Source organism: Paramisgurnus dabryanus, chromosome 8 (genome assembly GCF_030506205.2).
Source record: "Paramisgurnus dabryanus chromosome 8, PD_genome_1.1, whole genome shotgun sequence".
Taxonomy (NCBI): Eukaryota; Metazoa; Chordata; class Actinopteri; order Cypriniformes; family Cobitidae; genus Paramisgurnus; species Paramisgurnus dabryanus.
Genome location: NC_133344.1, coordinates 26,918,027 through 26,943,663, shown reverse-complemented (window position 1 = coordinate 26,943,663; position 25,637 = coordinate 26,918,027). Strand labels below are relative to the sequence as shown.

Below are 25,637 nucleotides of genomic sequence, written 5' to 3'. Positions count from 1 at the left end.
AAATGTGGAATATGCATATGATTAGGCACTTATTGTCTGTGTGTGTGTGCGTGCGTGTGTCTGTGTGTGTGTGTGTGTGTGTGTGTGTGTGTGTGTGTTTGCCATCAGAGAAGTTGATAAAATAATCAAAGGCATTGCAGATATGTGGGAATTTATCTTTGTCAATAAGAAAATAAAAGTGAACAAACACTAAAGAGCTGAAATCAACTTAACCATTTAATCTGAACTGTCTTTCCATGGCTTGCCATCCACTTAACACAATGCAGGTGTTTTTAGTAATAAAATTAGAAAAACTGTCATTGGGAGAAACTTAAACAATGCCAACATCATATGCCAAACCTGAATAAACTGCATCAAATTAATGATAAAAAATAAATTTGTGATGTCCACTGCAAAAAATGATTTTCACGAAAAAAATGTCTTGGTATTTTTGTCTTGTTTTCAGTAAAAATATCAAAAAATTCTTAAATTAATCTGCCAATGGGGTAAGCAAAAAAATCTTAAACCTTTTTCTTAAACACTAAATTCAAGAAAATTCAAGAAAAATTAGCTTACCCCATTGGCAGATTTTTTGCTTGTTTTATGCACAAAATCACTTACATTTTATATTTTTGCTCTAAAAACTAGACTTATTTTCTTGGGTTGTTTTGTTCATCAAGAAAAAGCATCTTAATTTAAGAAAATACTAAGAATTTTTTATATCATTTTTTTTGCAGTGTGCCATCAGTTGTGGTCTTGAAATAAAATTCCGAGTCCTCTTTGTCTGAGACCGAGACGAGACCGAGTTAAAATGCGGTTGATTCCAAGACGAGACCAAGACCTTTAAAAAGTGGTCTTGAGTCCGGTCTTGAGAACTACAACACAAGTATTTATAATAAAATGTTTTTTTTTTTTTTTATTTCAAAGGGACTTTATCGGGCAGTTTCCCGGACAGGGATTAGACTAGTCCTATACTTAAACATTTTTAAGAACTCTCGAAACTTAAAAATGACTTGCACCGAAACAGGGCCGTACACAGACCTTTTGAGGGGCATGTACTGAAACTGAAAAAGGGCACCCCCTTCCAAATAAATAGCACATAACAATAGTCTTAAAAGCTTTATATTCATTCACCATTAATGACTGAACAATTCACTTTTAATGAATGAAAAATGAAATTTTATGATAGCTTGGCATGATCTGGCCTCCAAGATGTAAAATTGACTTTAACAGTTTGCTTTCTGGGTGGTTACTGTTTGAATTATTTTGTAGAGTCATATGTTTGCTCTGGTGTACTCCCTCTTATTTAATTGTTTTATATATTGATTTTAATTTTTTCCTCTGCTTTGTATACATGAAGTTCAATAAAAAATATGTTTGAAGAAAAATATTTTTTAGCTATTCTGTTTGGTTTTATGAGCTAATATTTATTATTTGGTTTAAAAAAAAATATTTGTCATTGATAAGAGGGGAAAATAGAAATAATAGATATTAAAGATCAAAATAGGAGATTATACCATATAGCCATACCATAAGCATATACAACATGTATCTCCCTAGTGCCTACCTGGCAAAATTTTTGCAGAGGACCAGGGACCTTGGTCTCTTGATAGTGCACTAAGGTTGGTTGTTCTCATGCACTACACTTTCCTTTAAATAAGCCAGCAATGAAAAATGAATACAAATTTAAGTCAAGTCATTCAGGGCTAACTTTTTTGGGAGAAAATTTTGAGCACACCTTAAAATCAGCATGCAATTATACACATTTTTCCCAAAATAACTGCATTTCTGAAAAATACTAAATAGACTCTATTGCAGTTGCTTTCAAAATAGAAAGTTACGAACCAAAGATTCATATAGCCCCCTTGACTAATCCTAGGCATAAGATAAATAAATGTACAATAAGTTATATCCATAGCATATTGTAATAAGATGAGTGACAGGGTAATACATACTTGTATCCTTTACACATTTCTCATCTTCTATCCAGTTTTCCTTAACTGGACATCTGATAAGATCTCTCTAATCTGTAGTGTTAGGAATTCTCTCTCTCTCTCATCTCTGCAATATCTCATTTTAAACCCGTGCGGGCGCGTCTTCTCGTGGTTCTGAGTGAGATGTTTTGACTTTTCCCGGGGTCCGTACAGTTTTGTAACTGTCTGGATTATCCCGTTTATTCCAGGGCTTCTTGCCACAAGAGTAAATAACTGGATACAAAAATTGATTTGAAATATTTTATTAGCTTATTTGTAATAAATTCAAAGCTTGCATGAGAAAAGACAGCGGAGAGATTAAACATTGAGTAGTACCTGTATTAGCAGTGTGCTAGAAGATAACAGACCTCGAAATCATGCAACTGAGCAATAGATCAAGTATTCGGGAGAACCGAGTAATAATGCAATGTTTGCATGATCCTTATCCTTATTTGACTTCCATAATTTGATTAATGCTACATACATGAGTTTTATTATAAAAAAAAATGTGCAATAATTAATCTACAGCATATCAACAGACTGAGTAGTGTGTAAAAAAGTTCTTTATGTCCATGCACAGTTGCTCATATTCGTTCAGACCAATGACACCCACTTTGCAGTATTACAAAAACAATTGTGTTCTGAGTACATTATTTATAGTTTTAGTCTATTACAGCAGAAAAAAATATACAGTTTCATTTGCTAGGTATTGATGTATTAACAACTCTAATGTATATAGAAGAAAACTACATCAAAATCATTAAAATCACAATTTGGGGGGTTTTTTTAGGTCCAAAGAGACAAACTCAGCTTCTCCTCCACAAGTCATCGCATAAATCTCTGTAACACAAAAAGACAACAGAAATCAGATTGCAATAAATGCTTTGAAAAAAGAAGACGTTTTATAAATGTGTCATCTGTGAGGATGGCATATGATAATGGTGCATTTTACAACCAAATCTATAAAGGGCAAAGGCTTGTTTTACAGTTTATTCAGAAACGAAGAAACATTCTGTGTAATGTTATCAGTGCTCAGAATAGCAGCTATTTAAATAAAACGTATTTAACTATACACTTAAATTTCTTTGCATTATAAGATAAAGGTCTTGGGAAGTATATAATCATCTACTGATTACAGCTTCATGTAATAAAACTTTCCCAGGTCAGTTCAACATATTGCCAAATTGCAATTTTTTGAGCATGAGCTTGGGTTTCTGGTCTGAAACTTAATGAAGCAAAATGTCTAGTGTAACTGTAGCATGAGAATTTTGTAAATAGCCTCGGTGGTGATACGTTCTTTATCGAGAAACAGAATTTAAGTATTAATAAATATTAATCATGTAATTTGTGGATGCAAGTAAAATGCTTGCTAACCCTTGTGCCTTGTTCCAATTCACTACCCTTTCATGTTGTTAGCGGCCAAAAAAGGCCACTAAATTAAACGGCTGTAAAAATGTATCAGATTAATATTTTTTTCAAATTTTTTTGCATAAATCTGTTAATCAACCTCAGAACTGATCAAAACTACCAAATGTTTCCAAAAATTTCATGATTTTAACTCTTTAATTGCCAAGCTCATAAGTGATGCCACTGATTTGAGAAAAAAAAAAACACAAAATCACTGATTTTCAATATAAAAAGTGATTGTGGACTGAATTTTTTTTCACCCTTTTCACAGTCTTGGGCATGCCAATAATTGGTAAAAACATTGGCTTTGATGCATTTTTAGTTTTTGTGCAGCATCAGATAAAAATTTTTTCTCCCTCATTTATTGTTTGTGGCCATTTTTTCCCCATTGACTTCCATTTTAACAACATTTTTTGATTGCAGAGCCATGACACCTTATTACCATGCATTTTTGATTCTTTGTGGTTTTAGTTTTTGCAAAGAGGTAAAATTTGTCATTTTTACTGTTGATCACCATGTGGCACAATTAACCCTTTAGTAGCCTGTGCAAAAAAAGAGCTTGAATTCTGGATTGTACATTGAGTTATATGGACTATAACAGCATATTAGAGAGAGAGAGAGAGAGAGAGAGAGAGAGAGAGAGAGAGAGAGAGAGAGAGAGAGAGAGAGAGAGTGTGTGTGTGTGTGTGTGTGTGTGCGTGCGTGCGCGTGCGTGCGTGCTTGCATGTGTGTGCGTCTGTGTGGAAAAATCTGTAAAAAATCTTCTCTTCATCAGATTTATTAACAACATTTATTATGAACCAAAATGCAAAAACAACTTCAAATAAACTGAACAATGAAGCAAGAGTAGAGGATGGATGGAGAACTAAACAATCAAACTAATTTTTTGGTGTGTATATGTGTACGTGTGTGTGTTCAGTCTTTTTAGCAGGACTTGCAGCATATTACTTGGTGCTCTCTGCAAGTGTGTCTACCACAACGGATACAAATGCTGACTGTTCTTTTTTTGGTTCTGTACACCACTTGCATGTTCCCCTCTTCACTCCTGAGCTGCTGGTGCCTGCTGGTGTCTGTGGATTTGTGTCTAAAGGGACAGCTACAGGAGACTAAATCCCTCTCACCAGTGCAGCACTAACTGGTGCGCGAGGGAGGTGCTCTCTCCTCAATACTAACACTAACCCTACACACACACACACACACACACACACACACACACACACACACACACACACACACACACACACTCGTACACACACACACTCGTACACACACAATGGTTTTATAGTCCATATAACTCAATGTACAGACCAGAATTTATGCTCTGTTTTTTTGCACAGGCTACTAAAGGGTTAATGGTGCCACATGGTGATCAACAGTAAAAATGACAAATTTTACCTCTTTGCAAAAGGAAAAGGCACAAAGAATCAAGAATGCATGGTAATAAGGTGTCATGGCTCAGCAATCAAAAAATGTTGTTATAATGGAAGTCAATGGGGAAAAAATGGCCACAAACAATAAATGAGGGAGAAAAAAATTTAATCTGATGCTGCACAAAAACTAAAAATGCATCAAAGCCAATGTTTTTACCAATCTTTGGCATGCCCAAGACTGTAAAAAAGGTAAAAGAAAATCCAGTCCACAGTCACGTTTTATATTGAAAATCTGTCATTTTGTGTGTTTTTTTTCCCCAAATCAGTGACACTACTTATAAACTTGGCAATGAAAGAGTTAAAATCATGGAATTTGTGCAAACATTTGGTAGTTTTGATCAGTACTGAGGTTGATTAACAGATTTATGCAAAAAAAATGTGAAAAAAATTTCATCCGATAAATTTTTACAGCAGTTTAATTTAGTGGCCTTTTTTGGCCGCTAACAACACGTAAGGGTAGTAAATTTGCCCACAGTATATTGTTAAGTTTTTGAAAAATTTCAAAGCATTTTCTTAAAATATGTGTAAATATAAGATTTGTCACCAAAAATCATTCCATTTGCTGAAACACAGAGAAAGTTGTGGCCAAATTAAGACAAAAAAATTGCAAAAATGGCCAAAAATGGCCCCAACAACACATAAGGGCTAAGGAATTTTTGGTACGAAATCTTGTGTATGATCCAGCCAGTTGTTATTGCAGAATATAACATGACAAGGTTATCAAGACCCCTATTACCCTGAAGGGGTTTATTTTGCGATGTTGCTAGCTGTACATTATCCCTTACTTATTACACGGCTCATTGGAAGGCTTGATTCTAATTGGCCAGTCACAACTTTGCAGGTTTGTAATCCTAGATAAGCTCATAACTAATAACACACGGTAACCCTGTTGTTCCAAATTATTTTGACAGGTACAGTTTAATATTAAACAAACATTAAATATAAATGTTTTCTTAATAACATACACTCACCTAAAGGATTATTAGGAACACCTGTTCAATTTCTCATTAATGCAATTATCTAATCAACCACATGGCAGTTGCTTCAATGCATTTAGTGGTGTGGTCTTGGTCAAGACAATCTCCTGAACTCTAAACTGAATGTCAGAATGGGAAAGAAAGGTAATTTAAGCAATTTTGAGCGTTGCATGGTGGTTGGTGGCAGACGGGCTGGTCCGAGTATTTCACAATCTGCTCAGTTACTAGGATTTTCACGCACAACCATTTCTAGGGTTTACAAAGAATGGTGTGAAAAGGGAAAAACTTTTCCAGTATGTGGCAGTCCTGTGGGTGAAAATGCCTTGTTGATGCTAGAGGTCAGAGGAGAATGGGCCGACTGATTCAAGCTGATAGAAGAACAACTTTGACTGAAATAACCACTCGTTACAACCAAGGTATGCAGCAAAGCATTTGTGAAGCCACATAACGCACAACCTTGAGGTGGATCGGCTACAACAGCAGAAGACCCCACCGGGTACCACTCATCTCCACTACAAATAGGAAAAAGAGGCTACAATTTGCACAAGCTCACCAAAACTGAGTAGTTGAAGACTGGAAAAATGTTGCCTGGTCTGATAAGTCTCGATTTCTGTTGAGACATTCAGATGGTAGAGTCAGAATTTGGCGTAAACAGAATGAGAACATGGATCCATCATGCCTTGTAACCACTGTGCAGGCTGTTGGTGGTGGTGTAATGGTGTGGGGGATGTTTTCTTGGCACACTTTAGGCCCTTTAGTGCCAATTGGCCATTGTTTAAATGCCATAGCCTACCTGAGCATTGTTTCCGACCATGTCCATCCCTTTATGACCACCATGAACCCATCCTCTGGTGACATTTAAAATTGGTTTCTTAAACATGACAATGAGTTCGCTGTACTAAAATGGCCCCCACAGTCCCCAGATTTCAACCCAATAGAGCATCTTTGGGATATGGTTGATCCGGAACTTTGTGCCCTGGATGTGCTTCCCACAAATCTCCATCAACTGCAAGATGCTATCCTATCAATATGGGCCAACATTTCTAAAGAATGCTTTCAGCACTTTGTTGAATCAATGCCACATAGAATTAAGGCAGTTCTAAAGGCGAAAGGGGGTCAACACAATAGTAGTATGGCCTTCCTAATAATCCTTTAGGTGAGTATATATGACATTATATATACAAATGACTAAACCAAATAGTGTTCATCAACATTTGAACAACTTGTCTTACAGTATCTTAAAAAACTGGTTTTCCTCACGGAAGGTCTGCATTCCTTAAACATGAGCTAATATTAAATGTTCCATACCTTACTTATGAGGTAAATAGCTGTGTAATAAGCAGGATAATGTACAGTCAGCTAGCTGTTATTGTGGAATAAGCCCCTTTGGACCTAATCACACTGTCGGAGCTTATCTCTGCGATAATAACCGCCTGCCTATACACTATCCCTTATATAAAATAGCTTATAGAAAACATTATAAACCAGATCACTAGATTTCACCATGTCCTTCATTTGGCAACATCTCACCTTCACCACAAAAGTTGCTAGTGCAGCAAGCATAACAACCTGTGCCATCCGACGCCACCTTGCCACATTTATTTGCTTCAAGAGAAGGATACGAGCCCAGTGTAACTTTTTTGCAGAATGAGGAGGGTAACGCATCTGATTGACCATCTCCATGTTCAGCTTTTTAATGAGACAGCTCCGAAGGTGACTCAGTTGGTCAAAAGTGTATTTGCCATGGTAGCAACCAGTTCCACTATTTCCTAAAAGAAAGAAACAATACACTTATTGCCCGTGACTGTCAATGATAAGAATGGCTCTTTGCAGTAAAATAACTATGAGACGCACCAACACCACCAAAAGGCAAATCACTTATGGTGAAATGCACCAGACAGTCATTGGCTACGAGTGCTCCGCTGGATGTTTCTGATATTATCTGTTTGATGACCTGTAAGACAAAAATGTTATGTAGCTTGGTAGTAACACAGAATAACGAAACAATCATGTATTACATCCACTAGAAAACGACTCTGTTACCTTATTACTAGAAGAGAAAACATATAGTGCCAATGGCTTTTCTCGTTCATTGATGAACTGAATGGCTTCCTTTAGATCATTTACAGGGACGATGGGCAAAATTGGCCCAAAGATCTCTTCCTGCATCACTTTGGACTGTGATTTCACATCCTTCAAAACAGTGGGAGCTGAAGCACACAGGTATATGAATCAGCAGCAGTCACGACAGCATAAAACATTTTATATAAAAACACAACTGTGGTACTTACCAATATAACACTCTGATTCATCACTGTCTCCTCCAATAGCAACTGTGTTATCCTCAATAAGTGCTATTATCCTCTTAAAGTGGCGTTGATTGATAATGCGTCCGTAGTCTGCAAAGCTCTTGGGGTCCTTGGTATAAAACTCCTGTACAAGTGAATGTGATATTAAAACGTATTTGTGTTTTTATTTTTTTATTTTAACGTTTATTTTGATAAACTTTTTGCAACCAGAACTAAATACAAGACCTTGATGCATTTCTGGATCTCATTAATCACTGTATTCTGGATGCTGGGTTCACAGAGGATATAATCAGGTGCAATGCAGGTTTGACCACAGTTGACAAACTTTCCCCAAGTGATGCGGCTAGAGTTTTAAAAACATTGGAAAGCAATTAATTTTTAGTATACATTAACTTATTTTTAATAGCTTCAAGCAAACTTACCGGCAGGCGATTTTAATGTCACAGTTCTTATCAATGTAACAGGGGCTTTTCCCACCCAGTTCTAAAGTTACTGGTGTGAGATGACGAGCTGCTGCCTCCATAACCAGTTTCCCCACTGTGCTGTTCCCAGTATAGAAGATGTGGTCGAAACGCTGCTTCAGCAGCTCTTGGGTCTCCGGTACGCCTCCTGTCACCACTGGATACATCTCCTAAACACATGAATAAAAGATAATGGACAGATTATGGTGTAGCCAAATTCTGAATCAATCAAGTATTGTAGGAAGACGGTAATATTTTTAAGGATGGTAGTGTTGGGAATGTCTCTAAAGTATTACAGGGTCAAGGTAGTGAGTCAGAAGCTCCATAACTTTGGCTGTGTGAGAGCTGACTTCTGAAGGTTTCACTACTGCGGCATTTCCTAAAACATCAAAGATATCAACAAGTGCATGAGTAATATTGCTTATTTGTGGTGCTTTTATGTCAGACCTCTGCCATTTTCATTTGATGTAAATTAGTGTCATAACAGACAGTCCATTTAGTCCATTTTGTAAAAAAAAATCCAGATAATTTAGTTACCACCATGTCATCCAAAATGTTGATGTCTTTCTTTGTTCCGTCGAGAAAAACAATTTTTTTTTAAGGAAAACATTCCAGTATTTTTCTCATTTTAATGGACTTTAATGGACCCCAACACTTCACACTTAACTCAACAATTAACAGCTTTTTTTCAACGGAGTTTCAAAGGACTTTAAACAATCCCAAACGAGGCATATGATGCGCCGGCGCGACCTCACGCAATTGCGATGTAGAAAGGTCACTTGTTACATATATGAAACGCACATTTGTGGACCATTTTAAACAATAAACTGACACAAAGACATTAATTAGTATCATTGGACATACAACAATGTCGGAATGGTCCTCTTTTCGGAACGGCATAGTTTTGCATACATCATCCGTGACCTCTTGACGTGATGTCATATTGTGCTGGCGCATCCCAGGACCGGAGATAGATGAGAAGTTGTGGGTTAAAAGTGCATAATTTTTATTTTTCTTGTCAAAAATAACAACCATTTCACTAGATAAGACCCGTATGCCTCATTTAGGATCGTTTAGAGTCCTTTGAAACTTCGTTGAAAAAACTGTTAAGTGTTGAGTTAAGTGTTGGGGTCCATTAAAGTCCATTAAAATGAGAAAAATCCAGGAATGTTTTTCTCAAAAAACATAATTTCTTCTTGACTGAACAAAGAAAGTCATCAACATTTTGGATGACATGGTGGTGAGTAAATTATCTGGATTTTTTTTAAGAAAATGGACTAATCCTTTAAACATGAAAAGATATATTTAAGCTTTACCTGCAGCTATGGCACCTACAAGGGGTAGTAGCGTAATTGCTATTGGATAGTTCCAGGCTCCAATGATAAGCACCACACCAAGAGGTTCTGGGTGTATGAAGACCTCATCTGAGATGGTAAGAAGATTTTTGTTCACTGGCCGTGGAGCTGCCCATTCTGCCAGCTTGCTGATAGCCAGATTGATTTCTCCCACCAAGCCTAGGATCTCAAACAGCTGTGTTGCATTTTCACTCTATGACAAAACAACGCTATTATGATTATTACAAGTAAACTAAATAAATCAATAAATAAAAGATTTGGAAATATACCTTATGGAGGTCTTTTTTCAGTGCATCAATAATGTCCTTTTCTTTCTCTGTAACGAATCGACTAAGGTTTCTAAGTTGTTTAATTCTGTAGTCCAGGGGTTTGGATCTTCCAGTCATAAAAACCTTCCTGGCCTGCTGAACGGCCAGCTGCTCCCGAGACATTCTGATAAATCAATTTAGACTGTACAGAAAGACTTTATAAAACAAAACTGAACAAGTATATTTACCAATGTACAGTCGTACGATAACCGACCTGTAACAGTGAAATGCTTAAGAAAATAACACAGTAAAATATAAAACGTTTACAAGTGCAGCACGAACTGATTTTGCAGTTACCAATATATTACGCAACATGTACCTTTACATATTTGCACATTAGATCTGCGATAATGATTACATAACCTTTGACATGAACTTATATTATTAAGAAACTCATTTGCAGGTGTCGGTACGCAGTGACACTGACACCTTTTTAGCAACATTGACACATAAACTTACTTTTCTCCAGGGGGGTGCTGAGCACACAAAGCAAAATCTTCCGTTGAAAAGCAACATTCGTTTATGTTATCCTGTTTAACTATCGGTGACAAAAGTAACCGGAAACCACGTGACAGAAATTCTTAAGCGTATGACGTCAAAGTACCGCGAGAGCGACTCGAAAAATCATTCAAAGAAGTCTAATTTCTAATCGCTCTCACGTTGTTTTGACGTCACCTCCTTGTCGATTCTTGCGGCGCCATATGAACTCCAACACAGCTAATGGTCTGGCTGGCAGAGGTGTGCTTGTGTGGACAACATTTTCATTGTAATATAGAAGATTAATCTATTTTACACTTGTTTTTTCATTGCCCATTCTCAAAATCCTTTTGGTCCGATGTTACTTTTTTGGTTTTTCTATGCTGTAATTTTTTTTTTTGAATTTTCAGAGACTATTATTTTTCTTTCAGATTTTTATTCTAAGGACATTAATCTTAATAACACTATTTTTCTGATTTTTCTTCTAGGAAAATTTCATATTCATAAAGCCAGATCCATTCATTCTAAACCTAATTTTAGAATGTTTGCTACAGACATTAAGTCCCTATACAAAACTTTTGACAATATGACAAAGCCTTTAAATTCAAAAGCTCAAAAAACGTATAATATACTTCATTTTGTTATAGAGTATATTTGATTGTATTGTATGTTTTGTAAACTGTGATGTCCGTCTACCCCTTGTTATCTGTTCATTGTTGTCTTAAATTGTAAAAAAAAAAAAAAAAAAATTCATTTACAATGGCGCCGAGAAACTTGCATTAACACATGTGAATGTAATAATGCAACATTCATAGATTCCTGTTTTATGCCACTGGCTAGAAGTGTGCAATAGCTCTTGTACTTTATTTGCACTGCAACCTCGACACTTATTTAGTGTAGTTTTTAGACAACTCTATTTAGACTTATCTATTTAATTTGACTGCACCGTAAGGACTGCTCTAATTTCGCTTTACTTGTAGTGACAATAAAGAATCTGGAATCTATGTTCAACTTCACGCGCCCCATTTATGACATCAGATTACCGCGAGAGCGATTTCATTCACCATCGGTCTGTGCAATTCATAGGTGCAATTCCGCATTTCTTTGGAGGACTGTCTAGCGCCATCCACTGTATACAATATTTACTACAGCAGGCGTATTCATCTAACAAGTATGAGATTTAACTTAATCATTGTAAAAGACCGATGTATACAATTTCGATATTTCTAATTATTTTGGTAAAATCTGGAGTTTGTTATTTTGAGTATGGATTAGCATACAAATATATATTATAACAGCAATATTTTGCTCTCAAATCTCTTGAAAATAACATAATTATTAATAATTGATAATAATAATAAAAAATATAATATTTTTAATTAAAAACACCGTTTTAGATACTGCTGATAACAGTGTTCAGTTACTACCAGTTATTACCAGGTGACAGTCAAGAGATAAATTCGCTAACTAACAGGCCAGATTGAGAATTACTGCAAAAAAATTATATAGAAAAAAATCATGTAGACCAGATCACTTGTTTGTGAAATAAAATCACTTGTTTGTTGTGTACATAAAGTATTATATATAAATCAAGATGATAAAACGGTTGACTCAACTGTATCTGTAACTTGAGTCCGATAAAAACAATGCTGTTCTTAGAAATTGGATTAGCAGTTCATTAAATCACTGGAATCAAAAGGAACAGTGTGCATAAACTGTTCATCCAATATGAGTGACTCTTGAGATCGACCCTGAGTCATAAATCGTTTAGTTTGATGTTTCACAAAAGTTCACAAGGCATGTTATGGCATGTCTAACGTTACTGTTGAGTGAGAGCTGAAATTCAGCATCTGTTTTTGGTCACCAAGTTGCATATAACAACTTTTAATTTAGCACTCTCCTTTATAATAATTAAAACGTCTGAGAAAGCTACAGTTTTGCCACCAGATGATGCCAGTGAGTTACACATGATATTTGTTTTCAAAAACGACCGTCTATTTTTATATAAATAAATACGTGTTCATACAGGCAGCATCCGCAAGGTGGAGCACGAAGTCTGTTTTGTTATTGGGCTGAGAAAACTGTGCACATAAAAGTCTTTCTATGTAGCTATAGTTTGTTTGGACAGCATTATATGTACATTCCAAAAGCTTGTGGTGATTAGCATCTATTTATATATGTCAGTCTGTCGGTCAGTCCGTCTGTAAGTCAGTCTATAGCTATGTGATTTTGCTGAGCTGTTTATTTCCAAGAGCTAAAGGGACTATCTTCTTCGGCGTAGGGCGGCGCACTTCTCTTCGCGGAGGTACCCATTATGATGAGGCTCTCATGTAAGAGCCCTGTCATTGTAATGCAGCAATCGATGTTGCTTAAGTTCTCCGAATCAACATAAGATAAACATTGACATACTCCTTTGACTAAACGGATCGTACCTTTGTTGCGTTTTCAAGATTAAACACAGGGAAAACCTCGTGTATTTATTTATTTTTAATCGAAGCGCTTATGTTTTTCTGCAATGCCCTGTGAGATCGAAAGCAGGAGGACAGAGGAGGGTATTGAAGAATGATGTACCCTGCAATAATATGGATTTAAAGAAGACTATTATATGTTTTCAGAGGGACAGCTGACATATTACAACCCACTGGAACTGTGAAGCATTCGGATCGCGTTAAATGATCGACTCTATTGTGATCACAAGTGACCTGCTATTATTCATGCGAAACTACATGGAAAATAGATGCACACTGAGGACAGAATACTTCTAAACCATTGCATTATTTGTTATTAATTATACTTACATATTATGTTTTGACCAAGTTTGCGATGGGAAACTCAATGACGACGCGAAGGGTCATTGAGTTAACAAGGCACTACTACAGCAAAAGAGGCTGCTTGCAACCTCTTCTTTTTCTTTTAATTTAAGATGACATCATGTAGCTCGTGTACTGTACATCTCCAGATTTGATTTTATCTATGTACGTAAGCTGAGATAAAAGACAGCGCAAGCATGTGAGATGGCTTTTAACTGGGTCAGATAGTGACAAACTAGTTATCCGCATCCTAGTGCAGAATAAAACATTGAGCTACAAAACTTGTGATTGTGCTCAGATTGACCACTTAGTTTTAAATTGTACTATTTGTAAAATCTCGATTTTAACTCGGGAATGACAGGCTTCTTGAATAGACTGTGGCTTGGATTATAAAGAGACTGAAGAACGTGCCCCAACATCATCTCCATCACAAGCTTTTGTACATTACTGGACACCTGCCCAAAAATGGAGACCGTGGGAGATTTTGAATACAGCCGAAAAGACCTCGTTGGACATGGAGCTTTTGCAGTTGTCTTCAAGGGTAGACACAAAAAGGTAAATAAGCACACGAGATTCCCTGCAGATGAGCATCATGCAGACTGGAAATTTGGGCCAGGCTTATTTATATGTTATAAGGTGATCTAATATCCTAATATCATTATGTACAGTTTTTTAACAGTTGCATCATAGTTAAAGGCAATATGACTATCTGTTTTAAATATATATGAAAGGTGCATTTAAGTGATATGTATACAAATATAGATTTAACAGATTTAAAGATTTAATATAATTTTTTTTGCCAGTCAACTGTGTGGTAACTGTGATTCTTGGTTGTTTTTATATAACGTCTAGAATAGGTCATTTAGCTGCTGGAGTCATTCATTCATAAAACAGCCTCTCTGATGAATAAGCCGACTGACGTCAATAGGACGTAACATTTGGGCGGATGAACAAGACACACGTTTTGCTTTAATTCTTGTTGATTTATATGAACATAGCTTACTATAAATAAAAAAAGTGCACTGTATTAGATGTGAAAATATTTAGGTGTTTTACTATTAAGATCCTGCATTTTGAGATGATGTCATGATAGATACATCAATGCACCAAGTCAGTGTTTACTGATTTGCAGTATGTAATGTGTTATTTTTACTCCCTAAATTGATTATAGTCATCCAAAAAGTGCTGATATGGATATATTTTTCAATTCTCTGCATTTGTCAATGCACTGCAGCTTTACTTTACATATTACGGTCAATGACAAAACAAGCTCCTAAAAACGTATTTTCAAAACAAAACAAAAAAAAACAAATGAATGTAGTGCATATTATTTTAGTCAGGAACAATGGGTTTAAAAAGTTATTGAACACCATTTCAGTAAAAAATTTTTCCACAATATTTTGATGTCCCTATTCAATAAAAACGTCATGTGATACAACCAATCATTGTCTATTTGCCAGATAAGTTTTAATGCACTCCCTGTGTCATGCTAATTGTTTGTTTATTTGATAGTGGCATTTAAAATTATAATCTTGAAAATAGTATGAAAGTCTAAATAAACAACTTTACCATAAAGCTAACATTTGAGAACAACATTAAAGAATAATAAAAAAGGTACAAAAACAGTTATAGACAACCTTAGCTTGCATTTATTAAAACTAAAATTATTAGAAATGATAAACTTAATAAAATAATTTAGAGAAATGCTTTTGTTCTAGGGTGAATTCTTGGCAGTTGCACCCTTTGACTTTCTGGTTGCACCCTTTGACTTTCTGCTTGCACCACCTGACCTCTGCAATGAATTTATAGTTAACAGACTTTTACTTGGATGTTGGTATTAAGCCTGTTATATCATATTCATAAATATTATTTTAAAATACAATTAAAATTTGTTTGATAAAAAATTCTAGTTTACATTTTTTTATTTAAACAAAAAGTTGTACCACCTGACAGAAAGTGTACCAGCTTACCCATTACATTAAAGCAGATTTTTTTTGTATTTGAAAGAAATGTTTCATTCAGCTATAAAGAACACCTGGAGTTCACTGGATAATGTGATATCATGTTTACTGTTTTTACTTGTTAACCTCTTAATAAAAGGCCCATGATTGTGGTTTTACTAGCCTGACATTGGAGAACATCCAAATTGTTTGACAAAGTTTTACAATTATCCTAACATCCCAACAACAACTGATTTTTGTAAAATAGAAAGGTTTTGTGCATAAAATAAAGCCAAAGTATCTAATTTTTAACAGTTGCCCCACTTGCTATTTTACAAGTTTGAGATACCAAAACAAAAATATGTATTATTTATTATTAAAATATACTGAAAATGTAACTAAACAGGTTTTGTAGAATAAAGTGACACGTCATAAATGTATCAAATTTTTTTTATAGTACCTATTGCCCCCACCCAGACACAAAAATATGCAAGTCATGTCATTGACCCATTCATGTGTGGAAATGCTCAGTGCACATGCACAGCATAGAGTAAACCATCAATCTGTGTCTATATATAGCTGGAGTTATCTGATACATATTTATGATCATCTGCCATGATCATCCAAAGGAGTTGACTCAATACTACTATTTTCATTTACATTTATGCATTTGGCATGACTTTCAGTGCATTACAGGTATACATTTATCGGTATGTCTGTGTTCCTTGAAGATTAAACCCTCGACCTTTTGCGCTGCAAATACTGCTAACTCTGCTAACGCAATGCTCTAAAATTGAGCTCCATGAACACATTTTCATCCTAAAAACATACTCCATGGTATGTTCATAGAAACATGAATATGATCTGCAATTTTTAGGTTGTAAATAGGTAGCTGATGTCAAACATGCTGTTTTGAACGAGTCATGAATTAGCCATATATTAATTTCTTGATTGGATGTGATATATAAAGGACAGTGGGTTATCTTATGAATGCTCATTCTCTAAAAGGGGTCAGTGCAGAAGAGAATGACGTTTTTCTGTGATGCTTTCGGCATGCTCGACTGAATCAGTTTGCAGTGAGGCGAGATGAAAGGTGCCTCTCTCGCATGCTGCCAGCACTTGGCCACAGCACAGTGTGCCGCAGGAACATCTCCTATTAACCTACATTTACATGAAAAGCATCCTTCTATTCATGGGTTTCCACTCGCAACAGCTCTGAATTGGGGACAGTTTGTTTAAGCTGGTTTACGACTTTATGAAATCACACTTTACACAAGCATTTCTTCTAAAGGCTAAACTCGCATTACTACACTTTTGCTCAGAAATATATTAAATGCTGGAAAGATTTGAGCTGTGTAGAACTAAAAAACACCTTATGAAACGGATGTTAGTTTCCTCAACCACGTTAAAAATGAGATTCGTTTTGAAAAACTAATTTATGAGATGGTTAATTTTTTGTTGCATGACTCTGGACATGACTCTCTACTTAAATTGTCCTGTCTAATATTTACAGAAGATTGATTGGGAGGTCGCCATCAAGAGTATCAACAAGAAGAATCTCTCAAAATCCCAGATTTTGCTCGGAAAAGAAATCAAAATTTTAAAGGTGAGATTTTTCTCAATGGAAAGACTGAAAAACTCACTGAATAATTCAGATAGGAAGTTGAAATGTTTTAAAATGACATTCATTTTAAAAATGTTTATGTTATTGTATAGGAACTCCAGCATGAGAACATTGTGGCACTCTATGATGTACAAGTAAGTGCACACTTATTCATAAATATGATCCAAAATAGTAATCCCTGAATAATCTGTCTTTTTTACAAGCACGAATGCAACATTTCTATGGTACCATTCTTTCATTCCCTGAAAAGCTGGAAGAACAGGTCACATGACAAGTCAAATATAAAAAACGAAGCTTTACTGAACAATGCATTGGTCCCTGTGCATAAGTTGGATTGTCCAGATGTGGCGTTTGCAGGGCAGAACATGAGAATGCACTTTTTAGAATTACGTTACAGCGCAGGAAGAAATAAGATTATTTCTCAACGTCCTTGGGGTTGAATGCTGCATGCTTTGCTGAAAAAAAGTCAGAAGTCAGCCAATTTTATTAGCGAGCTAATTCATCCATCAATATCCTGCCTTCCTTCTGTCTACAGACAGCCTCTGTTGGAGGAAGGGTTTGCCTCCTCTGGAATGGTGTGGGCTAGATGAGAACCATTTCATTGGTTTAAAGCCTCAGCTGATACTCAAGGCACTTTTCTGAAAGAGCTACTTTAAGCTTGCACTGACGTATACAAGTACTGAAAGCAATGTAGCCTTTAATGGCATGGGCTGTGAGTTTAATTGTGGCTGCATTTAGACAATTCCAACCTTTCAGATACTCCGTGCAGGAAATACTTTAGTTCTTCAATAACCTGCTATCCCACGCATCATAATACAGTACTTCCTGTCCTTATATAAGACTCCCACCCGACCCAGACCTGCAGTGCTGATAGGGTCTCTGAAACTGTGCCTTCAAGACCCACGCATACTGCATTTAAGCATGCTGTCCTTAAGCAGCTGATGTGCTTCTACGTTGCAAAGCTATCATGGCATTGTTTTCATCCGCTTTTTGTCTTAACATATTTGAGATACAAGAGTGATTTTACGTGGTATATCACATATCAGCTTTCACACGCTCGCAAAATTAAACAAAGATGAAAGAAGTGGAGAGCAGTCGCTTTCTTTTTATCAATGAAAGCCTAAAGATTGTGCCAAACACTGTGGGTTTGCACTAGAAGTCAGGACTGATGTTAAAGGGGACATTTCACAAGACTTTTTTAAGACGTAAAATAAATCTTTGGTGTCTCTAAAGTACCTATGTGAAGTTCTAGCTCAAAATACTATATAGATCATTTATTATAGCATGTTAAAATTGCCACTTTGTAGGTATCAGCAAAAATGTGCCATTTTGGGTGTCCTTTAAAATGCAATTGAGCGGATCTCTGTACTTAATGGCAGTGTCGTGGCCTCACTAGTTTGTTCTTAGAGAGATTTGTTACAGTGGTTGGATAGTGCACAATAAGGGGCGGTATTATCCCCTTCTGACATCACAGGGGGAGCACATTTCAATGACCTATTTTTTCACATGCTTGCAGAGAATGATTTACCAAAACTAAATTACTGGGTTGATCTTTTTCACATTGTCTAGGTTGATATAAGCAATGGGGACCCAATTATAGCCCTTAAATATGAAAAAAGTCAGATTTTCATGATATGTCCCCTTTAAGACGTTGTGCTCGGTACATCCCACAAGATCAATAAGCAGAGAGTAGGTGGTCTTTTGTGGCTGTTTAAACAGATTCAACCACAAAAGCAATCCGGTAAGATGTGTTTTGGACTAACTCTTAATGTGGTCGAAAATAGATGCCCATTTACACTTGTATTTAGAGTTGTCTACTTGTGATCTAATTGACCAATATGCATTCAGGTGTAAACAACCCCCTTAATTTTAAATGGGTGGTCCATCCCGTTTGGGATGATTTGTAATTTTTCCTTGTGTGTTGAAATGGAAAAATAGGTGACCCTGGTGACGTATCTTCATCAGCTGTTTTTAGGGACTCACATGCTACATCGCTAGTTCAGTCAGACTACCATAAATACATTTGTTAGTGCAGCAGTGCTGAGATATGTTTCCACTGAACCATTTTATAAATCTGAGTGCGGTAAAAGTTCACATCTTATTTTATCCTGGGAGTCATTCCACCACACCAGATTTCTTTTGTTGTTGGAAGATAAAATTATTCAGTTGTACTGTTTGCACTGAACTTTTTGCAGCTGTTTTTTGCGGCAGTCTCTAAAATCTCCAAAATGAATGCCTTCAAAATGCTTGATCCTGAAATCTACGATATAGACTTATAATGATTAAGAGCATCAAAGGTTGATTTTTAGTCATTGATTTCAATCTTAGACATGATCTTACACATTCAGTATTAAAAGAAAACACCACCGTTTTTTATATTTTACTATGTTCTTACCTCAACTTAGAGAAGTTAATACATACCTATCTTTCTTCAATGCATACACTTAATCTTTGTACAGCGCATCATGAATGTGTTAGCATTTAGCCTAGGCCCATTAATTCCTTAGGATCCAAACCGTTTTAACATCATCACTCCGGTGAACTCCCCCTTATACATATAGTTCTCATTTTTTATTTTGTGCCATACTTACTTGTGTAACTACTCATGTAACAGTCTTTTAATAGGGAAAACATGGAAGTGTTTGGTGGCTTCTAAATTCATCCCTGTTTGGATCTAAAGAAATTAATGGTGTTAGGCTAAATGCTAACATATTCACAATGCGCTGTGCAAACATGAAGTGCACACATTGAAAAAGATAGGTATGTATTAATTCTTCTAAATTGAGGTAAGAACATAATACAATTTTGAAAAATTGTGGTGTTTTCCTTTAAAGATATGAAGGTTATATTTTTACAAATGTACATGTAGGATGATTTTATGTAACTATACATCACAAAAATGGCTTTAGCTGGGTTTGTCTGTGGATTTCCTCTTTACTTAATAGACACTCTCGCACACCATCAGTATATCAGCAAATATGTCCCTTAAATCCAGTTACATTGTAAAATAACTGTTGCTCGATTTCTTCAGAATTTATGTAAATGAACATTTTTACTATAGTTTACATCAGGGGTGGGCATTCCTGGTACTGGAAGGCCAATGTCCTGCAAAGTTTGGCTCCAACTCTAATCAAACACACCTGAAAAATCTAATCAAAGGCTGCAGGATGACTTGGAAATGACATTTAGGTGTGTTTGATTAGCCTTGGAGCTAAACTTTGCAGAACAGTGGCCCTCCAGGACCAGGAATGCCCACCCCTGGTTTACATAGTAAAGATAGATCTATATAATGCTGAAAAAAGTGACCTTTAGCCAACACAATTCTCCCAATGGGCTTCGGGGATATTGATGTTGCTCCCTTCCAAGCTTAATTATGCTACCATGGACTGTTTACAATCCAGTCATTTTGTACCCAGCATAGCAACAGGGAGTGCTTGGATTTTCACTTTACAGCTCCACTGTGAGATCTCACAGCACCACATTGAACATATGCAACACACAGCAACGATAACAATCTCATCCTTCATGATAAAGAAGTGTGAATGAAAGCTGCTTGTGAATAGCAGGTGCTTGCACACTTACATGCACATTTTCTGAATGGGGATCTGTGCTGATGGAGCTGGAGATATCCCCACATCTGCTTTAATTACAGGCTTGCAATGAAGGCTGTGCTGCTTCATTCGAATGCTACTCAGTGCTGTTCCTATTCAGTGCTGTAATAACAGGGTTGATTCTTTGTTCTGGTCTAATACTATTCTACCTTTAAGAAATGGCTCAGATGTTCTGCAATCTGAATTTGGAAAAAAGCATGCAATTTAATAGACTTGGATGTAAATGACACACAGAAAGGATGTAAGTAAAGATAAAGCGGATGGATTCTAGCATGGGTGGAATGGGTGGGGTTTTGAGGCAGAGTGGGAGGAGCTACGCTTGTTTATAAGGTCACATATGCATGAGACAGTCGTATGTGGAAACCCTTTCTCTCCTTATCATACAAAACTCGAACTTCCTGTTACAGCACACTGTGTCCCAGTTGAGGACATTTTGACTTCTTGTGCTCGGGTTTCTGAGAAGGAGGGGAGTGATGAATTCAAATGAAGATACAAGTGCAAGTGATGAATGGGTGGTGGGAGTGGGGAAGAAAGAAGGCAAAACCAGCATGGGATATTAACTATCTTGAGAGGTCATTGCCTCACTTGTTAATTCATTCAGACCTATAGGTGATGTCCAAAGCTAAAGGGGCAGTTTCCGAGAAACAGTTTAGAGTAAGCCAGCACTAGGCCTTAGTTATATTTGAAAATTGTATTAGTTTATACAAACATACCTTATAAAAAACATAACTGGTGTGCATCTTGACACAAAACAATGGCACTGTTATATTTTATAATATGTGAGTGCAAGTTGTTTTCAGTTAGGCCAGCTCAAACATGCAGTTTAGTCTTGATCTAGACTTAAGTCCTGTCTGGGAAATAGTTAATCTTAGTACCTTATGGCACTTTCCATTGCATAGTACCACACAGTTTGGGTGGGGTCAGCTTACTTTTGGGGGCTTTTTCACTAGGTGCAGTACATAGACCCCAATACTTTTTTAGTACCACCTTGGTTGGTGTTCCAAGCGAGCTGATCTGATACCAAAACGTGACGCGAAAACACTTTAGATCACTGATTGGTCTGAGAGAATCGTCACTACAAGCGCCATCACTATAATGTAAAAGATCAGCTTTACCTTCGTGCTAGCTTGCGCTGTCTCGGGTAAACCTGTTGTCATTTTTGCTTTGCTGTAAGTTCCTAAACTCCCTTTTAGCAATGAAAAACATCCACATGTTGAGAATCAGGAACACCATACCAGTTTTTTCCAGATTTGCAGTTTGTGGTGGCACATTCCCGACACGCACGTCCGCATATATGCTTAAATGCAGCTTAAATGAGGCTCAGCAGAGCACGTCGACTGACGCCACGGGTGTTTGTACAAAAAATATCATGTGAGACAGAGATGGTATATAAACGTGATGTGCAAACATCTATTCGTGGTGGTCAATTTTAATTTTGTGGCGGGCTGAGAAATAAATGAATGTATGGGAATATACAACAACGCTCTTACTTGTATGATGTCACAGCAGTAGGCAACACAAATATAACAACACGCCTATAAACCCTCCCACTCCGAAATAACTTGATGGAAAAGTTAACCAAGCCAAAGTGAGGTGAGCTGACCCGACCTAAACTGTGCGGTACTATGCAATGAAAAAGGCTATTAAAGGTACCTCAAAGTTACATAGTGGTACCAAATGTATACATATCTGTACCTAATGTTACCTATAAAGACCTTTTTGAAGGGTACTGGCCCAGTGACATCTAGGGGTACATACTTTGATAATTTTTTCTTACAGTGTATATATTTTCAAAAGGGCGGGTTGCCTGATCAACTAGTTAGCTTGAACAACTACGCTAACTTCATGATCACCTGCCCCCAGTCATGGATGTTTCTTAGGGGGGGATTTATATAGAGGAATTTTTTTTGGCTTCTGATAGGGTTTCACAGTGTAAAATAATCTTTATTTATTTAAATGAAGAAATCTAAAAACTAGTCAAAATCACAAACTAGTTAACTAACCAACTAGTCCCTTATGATCCATCCTTAACACCTTTTGGGTTCACTATGTAGAATACAGCTGTGCATACGCACAAAATGCTTACTTTTTTTGAATGTTTAGTGACAGTAAAATAACTTTATGAGCTCTGAGCTCTTAATAATACCTCTGTATAATGCATAAAATGAGCACATCCAACATGCAGCATTGTTGTTTTGTCACATAAAATTCATCATCAAAGCAGACCAATCGGGTGGTGACCTTATCCTTACGCATTAAGGTTCGTTATCTTTAGGTTCGCTCAAAAAATGCCAGTGTGAATGCTAAGCAAACCGGGATTGCTTTTTGTTTTTTGATCTGGACCAAAAAGACCGAACTACAAGTATGAACACCTCCTAATTCATTTAGCAATAAATCTTATAGTTTAGTGCTGTTCTTTAAATGCCTCATGCTTAGCTTTCATAATCCTAAATCAAGACAAGTTTATTTCTTTTCTCTTTCTTCATGATCACCTACATGACTCAAAGCGTAGGCTGTTTGTTAAACAGCTCTACGTAGGCTGTAGAAACGTTAAAACATGTGTATTTGTTTCTCTGGTTCATGGCCTCGCCATTGACAATGTGATTTGTTGTTGTTCTTCACTACCTGTTCCTGCTGATAACCATTCCCTCGTATTGCTCCAGGGAGTTTGCCTGAGACATATTCTAGGAACATCCTCATCCGAAAAGACAATCTGTGAACGACACCTCTGTGAAATACTAGCATGGCTTTTAACTGACAGCCTTTGAATGTTGTGTTCCCTCTGCGTGTACACAGAAATCATCTGGATTTCCAAGAACAAACCAGTCCCTTTCAATAGGTCACATGTGTTCCTTTAAGATTCCTAGAATTGAAAACTCTTCTTTGGCTGAATGCCAATGTAACCCAACACTGTAGTTATGAGGCAATACTCTCACTGCCTGGCTAAAGCATGCTGTCTTTCTGAATTCATGTCATGCTGTACCTTTCGTTGTTTTTGAACTTGTGTTAGATTTGGTTAAGTGGTATGTTTGCTGAAATGAACGGAATGGTAAAGTATGATTGGATTTCAGTAGCAAAAACAGGTTAGCAAGCTGTTTGTCCAGTGTTAGTTAGCCAACTTATAAGCATGTCAAATATAATCGATACTGGCAATGCATCTTTTACAATATAATAGGCAAGATCCCAAGTCAAATCTTTCTTGCCAAGAAGAACAACCTGGCAGGATGAGCAGAGCAGCACTTGGGATTATGTAGCTGTTTGTTTTTCTTGTCTAGCTCACACTTGGTCACACTTGGTCTCTTACAACACAGTTCTTATAAAATGCTGTATCTTTGGTTGTGCATATCACATTCAGGGTCAGTTGATGTAAATAGTGTCACAAATAGTAAGGTCAAGTTCAAAAAGTGCCCCATGCTTGCTCTGTTTGCCTCCCATCCTCCATCACTGCCAGCTCAAATCAGCCCATTATGTAATTGTACTGGGCAGGCAAGCAGTGCCGGTCTCTCCTGTAGCCCCTAGTCCGCATCTCAAATCCAGTAAACAGAGTTACAAAGGTAGACTTGGCTAGATTCAAATTGGGGCAGACATAAAAAGCTCTAACCCGGCTCCAAGCATTGGTTAAAAGGTCACCAGCATGGGATGTTGGCATTCCCATCGAAATTAAGTGCATCAAAAGTCAAGCTATTCGTTTTTAAAAGACCACAATGGGGTAAAGCTAGAGGGGAAGTTTGAACTTTATATTGAATGATGGATGAGATTTGGTGGGAAGTAACTTGAGAAGCTGTGTTATTGTCTGCTATGACGAACCCATGCCATGCTATACATGTGTTGCACATACTGTAAAATGGTTGCACATCCCCCTGTAAATGGGGCGCTCCATTACAACTCCATTAATAGACTGCTAACATGAACTTACATATGATTTACATAAATCAGATGGAAGAACAAATAAAGAAGTTCTGTATATTGGTGTCTTGTTTACTGTTAACAGCCCACTTCCCTACAAAACCTCAGGCAAAGATCTTGTGGGTTTTGTTTGGTCAGCATTCATCGTCTTATTTCCTCAGTATTAACAACAGCAGCCTAAGTTTGTAGCTGTTATGAAACCAAGCGTGTCTAAAATGTTGCCACATCATGCCAAGGTTTGAAACATCTTTCAGAGATGCATGAACACCTGAATTCCCACACCCATCCGGTTGGTGGAGAATACTGTATGTTATTTGAGGAATGCTTATGATGTTTCGGAGTAAAAATATGTGATCAAAATGTCTTTTTCTTTCAGGAAACGCCAAGTTCTGTGTTCCTGGTTATGGAGGTAAGCAGGCAACAAATCAATATTTCCACACTTGGCCTCTTGTGTCTAGAATAGTCATGGGTGCCTTATGTTTCACGTCTATGCTTTCTAGTATTGCTCAACACTGCAGTCGCTGAAGGAGAAACAAACCGAACACCTCAGTGAGCCAAACTAAAAATATCCATTCAGGGAAAACAATTTCAAGAGCATTTATATCCTTTCTGTCTTTAGCATGAAATAGCTGTACAACACTTCCCATGTACAGTCTTGTTCAAAATAATAGCAGTACAATGTGACTAACCAGAATAATCAAGGTTTTTAGTATATTTTTTATTGCTACGTGGCAAACAAGTTACCAGTAGGTTCAGTAGATTCTCAGAAAACAAATGAGACCCAGCATTCATGATATGCACGCTCTTAAGGCTGTGCAATTGGGCAAGTAGTTGAATTAATTGAAAGGGGTGTTTTCAAAAAAATAGCAGTGTGGCATTCAATCACTGAGGTCATCAATTTTGTGAAGAAACAGGTGTGAATCAGGTGGCCCCTATTTAAGGATGAAGCCAACACTTGTTGAACATGCATTTGAAAGCTGAGGAAAATGGGTCGTTCAAGACATTGTTCAGAAGAACAGCGTACTTTGATTAAAAAGTTGATTGGAGAGGGGAAAACCTGCAAAAAATGA

At 36.8% G+C, this 25,637-nt stretch overlaps 2 protein-coding genes across 4 annotated transcripts in view; one reads left to right on the top strand and one right to left on the bottom strand.

The window, feature by feature from the left end:
- Nucleotides 1-2,199: 2,199 nt before the first annotated feature.
- On the bottom strand, nt 2,200-23,433 carry aldh3a2a (aldehyde dehydrogenase 3 family, member A2a). 3 transcript variants are annotated; one of them, XM_065281287.2, is made up of 11 exons: nt 23,287-23,433; nt 10,161-10,323; nt 9,853-10,084; nt 8,833-8,915; nt 8,498-8,706; nt 8,301-8,418; nt 8,058-8,199; nt 7,810-7,976; nt 7,621-7,720; nt 7,297-7,535; nt 2,200-2,792 (listed from the first exon to the last, which is right to left on the bottom strand). In XM_065281287.2, the coding sequence occupies exons 1-11, from the start codon at nt 23,340-23,342 to the stop codon at nt 2,778-2,780; spliced, it is 1,524 nt and encodes a 507-aa protein (XP_065137359.1). In that variant the 5' UTR covers nt 23,343-23,433; the 3' UTR covers nt 2,200-2,777. The 3 variants fall into 3 exon arrangements, with proteins under 3 accessions (XP_065137359.1, XP_073671714.1, XP_065137360.1); XM_073815613.1 differs by having other exon boundaries at nt 10,161-10,341; nt 23,287-23,304; XM_065281288.1 differs by lacking the exon at nt 23,287-23,433 and adding an exon at nt 10,659-10,730 and having other exon boundaries at nt 10,161-10,341.
- Nucleotides 12,987-25,637, top strand: part of ulk2 (unc-51 like autophagy activating kinase 2) — a 49,811-nt gene continuing 37,160 nt past the window's right edge. The window contains exons 1-4 of the mRNA XM_065281286.2: nt 12,987-14,041; nt 16,940-17,032; nt 17,143-17,184; nt 24,944-24,976. Coding sequence (XP_065137358.1) covers nt 13,952-14,041; nt 16,940-17,032; nt 17,143-17,184; nt 24,944-24,976 — 258 coding nt within the window. The 5' untranslated portion in view covers nt 12,987-13,951. The remainder of the gene's footprint in view (nt 14,042-16,939; nt 17,033-17,142; nt 17,185-24,943; nt 24,977-25,637) is intronic.